The 11,667-nt window shown below is 45.7% G+C and overlaps 1 protein-coding gene across 1 annotated transcript; it reads right to left on the minus strand.

Annotated features, from left to right (window-relative positions):
* Positions 1 to 811: 811 nt before the first annotated feature.
* Positions 812 to 11,667, minus strand: LOC125287756 (neuronal pentraxin receptor-like). The gene is made up of 5 exons (XM_048233775.1): positions 10,530 to 11,667; positions 9,327 to 9,597; positions 5,844 to 6,100; positions 4,005 to 4,184; positions 812 to 3,087 (listed from the first exon to the last, which is right to left on the minus strand). The coding sequence occupies exons 1-5, from the start codon at positions 11,211 to 11,213 to the stop codon at positions 2,854 to 2,856; spliced, it is 1,626 nt and encodes a 541-aa protein (XP_048089732.1). The 5' UTR covers positions 11,214 to 11,667; the 3' UTR covers positions 812 to 2,853.

Genomic DNA, 11,667 nt, shown 5'->3' on the forward strand with positions numbered 1-11,667 from the left:
ATTCATTTAACAATTTAATTAAACAAAACTGTGATATGGCCTGTCAAAAACTCATAGTGGGTTGGCATTGTATGAATATGCACACACACACACACACACACACACACATACCACTAAAACAACCTCGGCCCTAATTTCATTGACGGGCAATTGGCAACAAGAGTGACACAACAAGCTGTGCCCACCATCTGTGAACTGAAGCTTCATTTCATAACTTGGCAAGGTCAGGGTCAGTTTCAAGGTCAGGGTCAGGGTCAGGGTCAAGGTCAAGTTGCTCATTTAATGCTATGAGTATGATCCTCATCACAACTATGATTGGGCTGGCACATTATTCCCACACAGAAGAACAAAATTGAATTGAGTAATTGAATAAAACTGAATAGTCTGAAGAAGGGCAGTAGCCCTCTTCTATGGAATTCGCCACCTGTTTGTTTTTCGGATGTGCGCGTACTGGTTACAACACACACTGTCCCCAACACACTGTCCCCAACACACACAGTGCTGTCCAACACACTGTCCCCAACACACACAGTGCTATGTCCAACACTGTCCCCAACACACACAGTGCTGTCCAACACACTGTCCCCAACACACACAGTGCTATGTCCAACACTGTCCCCCAACACACACAGTGCTGTCCAACACACTGTCCCTAACAACACACACAGTGCTATGTCCAACACTGTCCCCAACACACACAGTGCTATGTCCAACACTGTCCCCAACACACACAGTGCTGTCCAACACACTGTCCCCCAACACACACAGTGCTATGTCCAACACTGTCCCCAACACACACAGTGCTGTCCAACACACTGTCCCCAACACACACAGTGCTATGTCCAACACTGTCCCCAACACACACAGTGCTGTCCAACACACTGTCCCCAACACACACAGTGCTATGTCCAACACTGTCCCCAACACACACAGTGCTATGTCCAACACTGTCCCCAACACACTGTCCCCAACACACACAGTGCTATGTCCAACACTGTCCCCAACACAGTAACATACTGTCCCAGCACTGTAGCTCCACTGAAATGAGGGACCCAACAGGTTATAAGTGTGTGAGGTAAGGAAGGACTTAGGTTCAATATTTATATTTATAAATAATATAATTTATAACAAATAATAATATAATTTATAACAAAACACACAATAGCCCAATGAAACTGGGTATGGCAAATTGTGTCATGAGGAGAATGTACAGTATGATGTTGTGCTCCTTGTTAAAAACAATGCAGATGGGGACGACAGAACTGCTTTTGCTATTTGAAACTGGCCTTCTCGTTTACTGCTATGGCTTCTTGTCTTGCTGGCCTCGAACCCGTTTGTGAGGCTGTTCTGAGGCAGCGGCTGTTCATCTAGAGAGGAACCCATTTAGTGGCTGTTACTCTCTAAAGAGGAACCCGTTTAGTGGCTGTTCATCTCCAAAGAGGAACCCGTTTAGTGGCTGTTACTCTCTAAAGAGAACTTGTTTAGTGGCTGTTCGTCATTAAAGAGGAACCCATTTAGCAGTTCCTCACCTCTGAAGAGGAACCCATGTAGGGGCTGTTCATCTCTAAAGAGGAACCCGTTTAGTGGCTGTTACTCTCTAAAGAGGAACCCGTTTAGTGGCTGTTCATCTCCAAAGAGGAACCCGTTTAGTGGCTGTTACTCTCTAAAGAGGAACCCGTTTAGTGGCTGTTCATCTCCAAAGAGGAACCCGTTTAGTGGCTGTTCATCTCTAAAGAGGAACCCGTTAAGTGGCTGTTACTCTCTAAAGAGAACCTGTTTAGTGGCTGTTCGTCATTAAAGAGGAACCCATTTAGCAGTTCCTCACCTCTGAAGAGGAACCCATGTAGGGGCTGTTCATCTCTAAAGAGGAACCCGTTTAGTGACTTCATCTCTAAAGAGGAACTCGCTTAGTGGCTGTTCGTCATTAAAGAGGAACCCATTTAGCAGTTCCTCACCTCTGAAGAGGAACCTGTTTAGTGGCTGCTCATCTCGAGGAAAACCGTTTAGTGGCTGTTCATCTCTAAAGAGTCTCTCTCTCCCTCTCTCTCTCTCTCTGAGTGTTTGTGCTAAGGGGTTATTGGCCTCTGGGAGCCGTAGTGTAGCTGTGTAGCACTGCCAGGGCACATTCACGCTTCATCAGTTTCTAAATCCCAAGGTTTAATCGCCAAATTTCAACACAGTTCGAGGCATTTGGCGGATAGATTACTTTGACGAGCATGCGCCCCCTCCCTCACTATATACAGCCTTATATCTAAAGTTAGAAAAAACACAAGATATATCACTTTTCAGAAAAGAAAAGAAAAAGCCTATACGATGGCAACTGTATAAAATTGTGCTCAGCAACAAGCATGACTAATCACCAAAGACGGTTGTGCTGCTTGGACTGCTTGAACGCATAACGTATAAAACAACACAGCTGTAAATCTGTAAATAATTACAATCCCAGTGACGCATAAACGAACCACAAAAATAAATCAAATCATCTGCGCGTTGGTGTCTGTGAGACGCCACGGATGACAGAGCGGAGGTCTGTTAAGACTAAAGAGCATCGACATGAATACCAAGAGAGAGTGTTAACAACCGAAGCACCACAAACAATGTTCACAATCAAAGAAAGCAAACGCTAAACAAAGACAAAAGGAAAACACTTGTTTTGGTTCACACAAGCATTGGCTTGTGAAATCCATCACTCCGCACACCCCCCTCCCCCTCCTCTTGACATTCGTGACGTGACGTGGCGTGATGTGACGTGACATCACATCCTTGCCTCCCTCGCCACGCTCTGCCCATTCCAGTTCCTCTGGCATTCCTGAGCCTGATGCCAGTCTGGTGGCTGGCACCTCTCCTGCCCCCTCACTGCTTGGCACTGGCGTGCTGGTTGGCACAGGGCTCCCCGGGCACCCTGGTGGCTCCACCGTACACCTCCAGGGTCTGCTCCCTCCAGGGGACTACGTTTCCCAGCATGCCCTTGGTGCAGTGGGCGAGCGCTGACACCTCGGCCGGCCTCAGGGTCCGGTCCCACAGGCTCAGCTGAGACATCTCGCCCTCTAGAGCCTGGCTGGCATCAAAGCCACCGCCGACAATATCCTACAGGCGAGGGACAGAGGGAGAGAGAGAGGGAAAGAGAGAGAGAAAGAGAGAGAGAAAGACAGAGGGAGAGAGAGGTAGAGAAATAGGGATAAAGAGAGGTAGAGAGAGAGAGAGCAAGAGACAGAGGGAGAGAGAGAGAGGGGTAGAGAGAGAGATGGAACAAGGGAGGGAGTCAGAGTAAGCAACAAAAAGATGTGTGGCCCCATGAGACAGCCAGAGAAATTAGGTTGATCGAGCGGAGGGAGGAATGAGGAGAGCGAGGGAGAGAGAGAAAGAGAAAGAGATAGAAAGAGAGAGAGACAGAGACATACACAGAAAGAGAAAGAGAGAGAGAGAGAGAGAGAGAGAGAGAGAGAGAGAGAGGCATAGTCCCATGACACCAGTACAGCTCTCTTTCAGAGTTGTTTCTATCTAAACAAGGCTTTAAGGAGCAATATGAAATTCATGTTGTCAAAACAGTCAATTAGCTGCTTTTAAAACTACTTCACGCCTGTATTACCAAATGGCCTTACGGAAAATATTTTATTTTCTATAATTCTTCTGCAAAATATGCTCTACATCAGAGAAACCAAGCCTCACCAAATAGCATCCCAGATCCCACAACATACATTAAAGGAATACTTGCACATCCTTTTACATCTGAAAAACCTGTCAAAAACAATTCATATATTTTTTTAAATGAGGTCCATGTACCACAGGCTTGCATTTTAGTACAGATTACAGCTTTAAAACAAGTTCCTACCACATTCTATACTCAAAGTATGTTCAAAAATGCATCATAGCTGAAAGACAAAAAAAAACTCCTTCATACTTAATTAACTAATATGATAAACTCTCTCCTTTTTGTTTTTACTGTAACCAGTGCAGCTGTAGTACCTTAGTTATTTGCCCCTGGAGTGACCCTGGTGCCTCACCTGTTCTTGCCCCAATATGAGGACGCCTCCGGGGCGGATGTAGTGTCCAGGTGCCACGCCTTGCCCCTCGCCACGCAGTTTGCCCCCCTGGTAGACTCTCCATTGCCCCCCCTTCCTGTGCCAGCTCACACAGATGTGCTGCCAGCTTCCCACTGAGACGTTCAGAGGCAACGGCGCCACCTAAGGGTGAGGGTGAGAAAAGCAATAGACACTTTTATCTCACAGCATACTAACTAATGGCTCCCGCACACAGTAGCGTGCGTTACAGTACACACAAATGGCAAAACCACTCACTGAGTTCGCAAAACTAAAAGCACAAACACTGCTTTGCACTCAGTTTGCAATTTTGTAACACACACTTTGCACAACTGTAGGCACAATGGCTATTATTTACACTATTTTGCCAACTCTCTGGCACACTTTCTCATGTGAAAACTGTTTTAGATAATTAGTTCACTTTGCAATCAGCCTAAGCACTATAAATAAGCCACAGGTAATGTGCAATGGGTACGATGGAGTGAGCAGGAAGAGTGAGAAGAGAAAAAAACAGACAAAAAAACAGTCTACATGTGGGGATATTGTCATGTCAGGCCTGGATACGGCATTCCAGAATATATTTTTCCCGGTGCCTTGGACTAGGACATTGCATGTGATGTAGACAGAATTTTGAGAGAGAGCGACCGATGTAGACTGATTTGTTTTGTCTCAGTGAAATGCTATTTGACTTGGAAAAACACACTTGTGTTTGTTTTGATGTGTGTAAATAAACACTAATACTTGAAGTTGGGATCCCTGTATGTTTACAGAACTATGACAAAAGTATGACCTCAAACTGACATAGTCTACCTTGTGCACAGAGAAAGCAAAAGCCAGATGTGTTTTTTATTCATACCATCAGTGTGTTGTTGGCACATTGTGTGCTTACTATTGTGATGGCTTGTGTTTACTGTTAGATACGAAAACACCATTTTTACGAAGGTGTGAAGAGTTAAGCAAGGTGTGTTAGCTTTTGCAAGAGAACTACAATGTTTTGCTGATTGGGTGAGAGGTTTTGCCATTTGTGTGTAGAGTTTTGCAAAAAAAGCCATAGTTACAAAAAATGTGCTTAAGCAATCAGAAAAAACTGTAAGTCATTTGCATAGCCACCGTCGGGAACACCCACTGGCATGCGTTGACAGAATGCAACCGTGTGTGGGAGCCGTAACTAACTCATATTGAAACAGGAACTGTGCGTTGTCTCGTGTAGTGACCCTTATCACAGACAACCACAGACCATTACAGTATATCAGCTTGGAGTAAAGACTTTCACAACAACCAACCATGCTGTTATATGATTAGAGTATGATTATATATCAGATTTTATAGAATAGAAATAGATTAAATAGAAATTGGCAGGTCAAAATGTAATGCTCATAGAAGCCTTACAAATATTTGTATATTAGACATACAGATAGATAGTTCAGGTTCCGGTTTGGAACCAGTTCCAAACGTTCCGATCGTTCTGTTCCGTCCATTCCCGCGTCGCTTTGTTTTAGAAATGTTTACTTTTTTAGAATTTTTAAAGCATTCAGCTTCTGTATCTATATTGCACACTTGGTATTTATTCTCTAAAACCACTTATGTAAATGAAACATTCAAAGCCAACAACTCTCAAAGCCATCCTATAAGTGTTCAGCAAATGGTACAGGAACTGATATGGGCATCGATAAGCAGACTCGACAATGGCATCGATATCGATCATTTCTTAACGTTGTCCCTACCAGGTCATTCTACCCTACCCGAGTGCCCTCCTTAGTGCCCGCTGAGTGCCCCCTGTGCCCAGTATGGCGGTCGTCCTACCTGGTTGTTGACGATGAGCTCCAGTGGCTGGTGCTTGCCCTGCAGCAGCACCAGTTCGTTGGGCTGGCCGGGGACAGCGTAGGAGAGCGGGGTGCCCAGGCGGCCGTGCAGCGGGCGCAGCCAGAAGCAGACGGTCAGGGCGTGCAGAGTGGGCACGGGAGACGTCACCAGCGCGTACGCTGCCGCCCTGCTGGTGCTGCTGGGGCTCTGCACAGGGAAGGACAGCTGGAAACCCTCCAACACAGCGTCTGTGTGTCCTGAGGGGACAGGAGAGGAGGGACAGGGAGTGTGTGTGTGTGTGTGTGTGTGTGTGTGTGGTGTGTGTGTGTGTGTGTGTGTGTGTGTGTGTGTGTGTGTGTGTGTGTGTGTGTGTGTGTGTGGTGTGTGTGTGTGTGTGTGTGTGTGTGTGTGTGTGTGTGTGTGTGTGTGTGTGTGTGTGTGTGTGTGTGTGTGTGTGCATGTGTGTGTGTGTGTGCGTGTGTGTGCGTGTGCGTGTGCGTGTGTGTGTGCATGTGTGCATGCGTGCATGTGTGTGTGTGTGTGTGGTGGATGAAACGATAGGGAGAGATATTAATGATTAAAGGAAATGGGATGAGTAATAGGCAACATGGAGCGTGTTATGCAACGTGTAGTACTCCGCATATTAAACAGCTCACTCACACACCTCCACTGAACTGACAATCAGTGGCTACAGACGAACAGCACTGTCTGCGTTACACTTCACATCTTTGCATGTGTGATCGCACCCCCTCTTTGTCTCTTTATATCTTACTCTCTCTCTCTCTCTCTCCTTTCACTCTATCTCTCTCTTTCCTTTCACTATCTCTCTATCACTCTCTCTCACTATCTCTCTCTCTTTCCACACAAACACTTCTCTCTCTCTCCTTTCACTCTATCTCTCTCTCTCCACACACACACACACTTCTCTCTCTCTCCTTTCACTCTATCTCTCTCTCTCCACACACACACACACTTCTCTCTCTCTCCTTTCACTCTATCTCTCTCTCTCCACACACACACACTTCTCTCTCTCTCTCTCTCTCTCCTTTCACTCTATCTCTCTCTCTCCACACAAACACTTCTCTCTCTCTCTCCTTTCACTCTATCTCTCTCTACACACACACATCTCTCTCTCCTTTCACTCTCTCTCTCTCCACACACACACACTTCTCTCTCTCTCTCTAGTCACTCTCTGACCTTGGCTTTGTTCTTGCTAAATTCCTTTGCTTCGCCTTGTGTTCAGGGACGTAGTGAAGGCTAAACGCAAGTAAACGCAGGTTAATCCACCTCTAAAATTTCAGAAATAGAGTTTGTCCACCTCTTATTAGAGTTTATCCACCTCTCATAGTTTATTTACCAATTGCAACTTTTAACATTCAAAAATCACACTGTATTATCCACATTCACAATATGTACACTCTTAGCCTGGTGGGCCATCCTATATCATTGAAATGTATAGTCTGGCATCGAACCTTTCACCTCGCTTAATCCAAGGGGCGGGCAGAGAATTGTCTTTCAAACTGCCTAGGCATGCAATAGGCCAGCTACGACCATATCCATTATCCGGGTCGGCAAAGCGGCAAATACATCCTTCTTGAAAGGAATTACTTAAGTGCATTGTGTTGCTCAACTTTCAAAGAAAAGCACAAGTCCAACTCCTCCAAAGTTGACGCCAACGCCGATTCAAACACCCCTCTTCGTTCGGGCCATAGCCACCTTCCTTGTTGTTCACCGTCGCTTGGGACTGTCGTTATCCTGTTAAGCCCGCCTTAAGACTCTCTAACAAAATAGAGCTGTGATTGGATGAGGTCCCGGCGAGAAATCCCTATGGTTTGATACTAGACGTACAGGCTGAGCAAATTAATTTGCCGCCGCTAGGGTGCGTCTAGATTTCTAGGCTAGTACACTCTAGGAACCATTTAAAGGAGAATTCCGGTGTGATATTGACCTAAAGTGTATTGAAACATGATACCGAAAGTGTGAGCGTATGTCTCATAGCCCATCTCGGCTTGTCCCCTGCACTCCAAAATCTGGTTTTAGTTAGCCGATGCTACCAACAGCTTTTTCAATAGTGGTGCTTCGCATCGGGCCTAGCCATGCAAATAAATCACTGTTTTACACCCATTTACGAGGCTCAATGTATCTCCACACTTCATTGGTAGACTTCCGAGGGCCCTGACATTTAAAACGAGACATTGAGAACTTTGAAAAAGCACTGGTAGTTTACTTACAAGACGATTTATACAGACAGTATCTTCACGAAGTTTAGCGTATGCAGCCATCTTGAATTTAGTCACGATAGGTCGAGAAACAAGTAAGAATGAACAGCTATGATAAGGGATCAGATTCCAAAAATAATTCAGTGGAAATGCATGGATTCCAGTTGATGCTACTGGAAGAAATTATTTTTTAGTAGCCTAATGGTAAAATTATTTGTTAGTAGCCTAATGGTAAATGCTGCAGGTGTAGAAATCTACATAAAACAGATATTTATGTTGATGTCAGGTCTAGATTACAGCATGAAACTTGTTGTAGGCTACACATTAATATATTAAATTGCTTTCCCTCTTCTCCCTCCCAGCACTTCACAACATAGTATGGACAGCTTTGTTCGCCCAGCTAAGTCATGCACAAGAGGTTGCAATTTTACAGAGAGCATTTTGAACATTATTTAATTGACGCCACTGGCACTTAAAAACACTAAATGGGTAAATTGCAATAAATGGGCTTAGTTTTGTAGCCTAATCTTGGAGTTAGAATAAATACCTCTGTGCCAATTGCTTGATCATTTTACAGCCATGTCATTTTCGTTATGCATTATGTGTTTTGGTTGTTTAAAAATGCAAAAAAAAATTATCCGATTAATCGATCGATAAAGTGCTAGATTAATCGATTACAAAAAGAATCGATAGCTGCAGCCCTATTTAATACCACTGGTATCGTTATAAACATTGGACAATAGCCTCCACCATCATCAAACATGTTCAGCATGCCTTTTTAAAAACTCTGATACCGTATGGCACAGTCCACCTGACAGAATTAACTGTTTACCCACCTCTTATTTTACCACTACATCCCTGCTTGTGTTCAATTACTGCTCAATTACACCACACACACACACACACACACACACACACACACACACACACACACACACACACACACACACACACCTATCCTACCCTCCTCTCTCTCTTTCTTTTTCTTTCTTTCTCTTTCTTTCTCTCTCCTCTCTCTCCTTCACGTACACACATGATGACCACAATGAATGTGGTTCTTGCTGATGTTGCCACTGAAGCAGTACATACTGTATAAGACCTACACCGCCAATACACAACATAACATACAGTATAGATGATTACAATGCAGACAATATAAAGCATATACAATAAAAAATAAACAATGCACATATTATTTAGGAAATATAAGTAATATATGCACTCTCATACTCTCTCTCTCTCTCTCTCTCTCTCTCTCTCTTACCTTGCTCCAGCCCTGTAACCCTCTGGTGGACGCTGCTGATGCCCTGGTCGATGCGCTCTCTGTGACGGATGCTCTCCTGGCGCAGGGCCTTCCGCTCCTTCTCCAGCAGCTGCATCTTCTTCTCCAGCTCCCCTTCCAGGTCCTCCACCTGCAGCGGCGCGTCCTCTGCACGGCCGCCACTGGGGGCGCTAGAGATCCCGGCCAGGATCGTCGGGAGCGCGGGCTTCTGGCTTGTGGCTGTGTGATTGTGAGGATGAGGTCCCATCTCCGACTACAGGGGGAGAGATAACGGAGATTTAATGCACATGGAGACCAATTTGGAGCGCATAGGCTAATTTCACTGTCTGAAGAATCTGTGCGTACAAATATCGCATGCTGATTGGTCATTTTGATAAGACGTGCACGACCAGGCATATCACCAGCTGAGAGAGAGAGAGAGAGAGACAGAGAGAGAGATTGCAGTTAAAGACGCCTACCCTGTGCTTACATAGATTGTGCAAGTACAAGAATTGTAAACGCAAACAACGTATGGTTACAACAAAGCACGTTTGATGTTAAGTTTCAGTTTAGAACAATAATGTAGGCTAATGAGCACCTGTCTATTGTCAATGAACCCGATCAACACTTTGTCATGCGGCTGAGTTGGACATTCGTATGAATGTGAACAACTGCAGATGCCACTGTAAACAATATTAAAATATTTGTTAGCATTTATACATAAAAATAAATAAATAACTGTTTCTTGTGAGAATTATTCCCTGGGCCTACCCTGATGTAACCTATAATGCAACAGCGTCGTGCACAGAGCCTACGCAATTCATCACAAAGGGACAAAGATGAACACAGAGCGCCCGCCTGAAAAGTTCAGTAGTTCACTTGCCCTATACGGGACATTTGATTGTGCTTCATTTTAACCTTTCACCTTTATGATTTTTGTGTTTTTTTCCATACACATACACCAAAAACACGATAGCATTGTATTGCTATCTCTTAAGGCAGGCGTGAGTTAAAATTATATATTTTTTCTACCCATAAAAACCCATAGGACAATGTTTCAATCCTGAATAAAAAAGGATGTGTCAGTTTAAACAACGCCCGGCAGACCAACAGTATTTGTAACTTCTCACGCGGTAGGCTATCATGCACACCGGTAGTCTGCAGTCTGAAACGGGCTGCACGAAATCACAGCGTCGCATTACCCACCTCTAGTTTTTCAATGCGGCCCTTCAGCTGATTGATGGCTTGTTCCAGCTCCTGGACAGCGCGGGCAGCGAGTATTTCAGATGGCGCCTCGTCTCTCACCATGATGTGGTCTTCTTCGTCCCGTTTGCCACCCCATATGCCCGCGCTCCTCTCGGGGTTGCCAGCGACCACCATGTCCCTCTCGCATTCGGTTAGCTTCCCCGTCAGCTCGCGAATGGTCCGTTGGTCTGTGAGAATCTCGTCCTTCTGCTGAAGCACGGTTTGTCGCAGCTCGTCGGCCGTGGTGCGCAGGTATCCCCAATCCTCGCCTGCGTACAGCGTAGGGTCGTCCGCTTGTTGCTGAAAGTTTTTGGGTTTGCACTCGCCGGCGGGGATGGGAGTGCAGATGAGGCGGCTGTAGATCACCTGTTCCCCTCCTCCTGGTCCACCTCCGGTAGTACCGCTGACTGTGTAGAAGGTCGGTGCCTCCACGCTCCCCGGTTCCCCGCCGTTGGCTTCAGGACCGTGGAGAGCGTCCACAGGTCCGGCCCGCGCAGGCACGGACCCAGGGGCAAGAGTCTGGACACCCGCGTCCGTAGACAGAAGCGACTGGTTGTCAGCCAGTGGCTGAGCTACGGCGGCCGAAGATGATCCGGTGTGAACTGCAGCAATGATGCAGATGACCGCTCCGATAAAGGCCACCATGCCGGCGGCCAAAATAACAACAATGAACTTCAGGGTGGCGGTTTAACCGATCAATAATTATTAGAAAGTAAAGCGCGCATAAATGTACATTAAATCTATGAGCGCGCAAAATGAAGTGATCGTCTGAGCTTCTCCAACTGCTAAGATCATAACACTCCAGTTCGTAAACGCAAACAGCCCGTTTGCATAGCGACACTCCACTGTTTCGAATTGATCGATTATCTATCTAAGGTGTGAAATTACGATAACTGCAGGATGTCCGTTATAGACTCCCTCTTCTAGCCCAGTAGCCTACTAAGCATTCCCCTCTATTCCGATAATTACCTTTGGGACCGTGAGAGGAGAGTGGGGGTGGGATACTCCCCCAGTAGCCAACCATACGGCAGGCAGGCAGGGAGGAGAGGACGTTCTCTCACGCCTGTTTCGTATGATGTTATTCACGGGCTCCTGCAAA

This window comes from Alosa alosa, chromosome 22 (genome assembly GCF_017589495.1).
Source record: "Alosa alosa isolate M-15738 ecotype Scorff River chromosome 22, AALO_Geno_1.1, whole genome shotgun sequence".
In the NCBI taxonomy this organism is placed as follows: Eukaryota; Metazoa; Chordata; class Actinopteri; order Clupeiformes; family Clupeidae; genus Alosa; species Alosa alosa.

What these genes read in the sequence shown, in the direction of transcription:
- LOC125287756 (XM_048233775.1), bottom strand. Translation starts at nt 11,213, where the DNA reads ATGGTGGCCTTTATCGGAGCGGTCATCTGCATCATTGCTGCAGTTCAC. An exon ending in GGTTACAGGGCTGGAGCAAG is followed by an intron (nt 6,101 to 9,326) that starts GTAAGAGAGAGA and finishes CTGTCCCCTCAG; the next exon opens with GACACACAGACGCTGTGTTG. An exon ending in TCATATTGGGGCAAGAACAG is followed by an intron (nt 3,088 to 4,004) that starts GTGAGGCACCAG and finishes CCTCGCCTGTAG; the next exon opens with GATATTGTCGGCGGTGGCTT.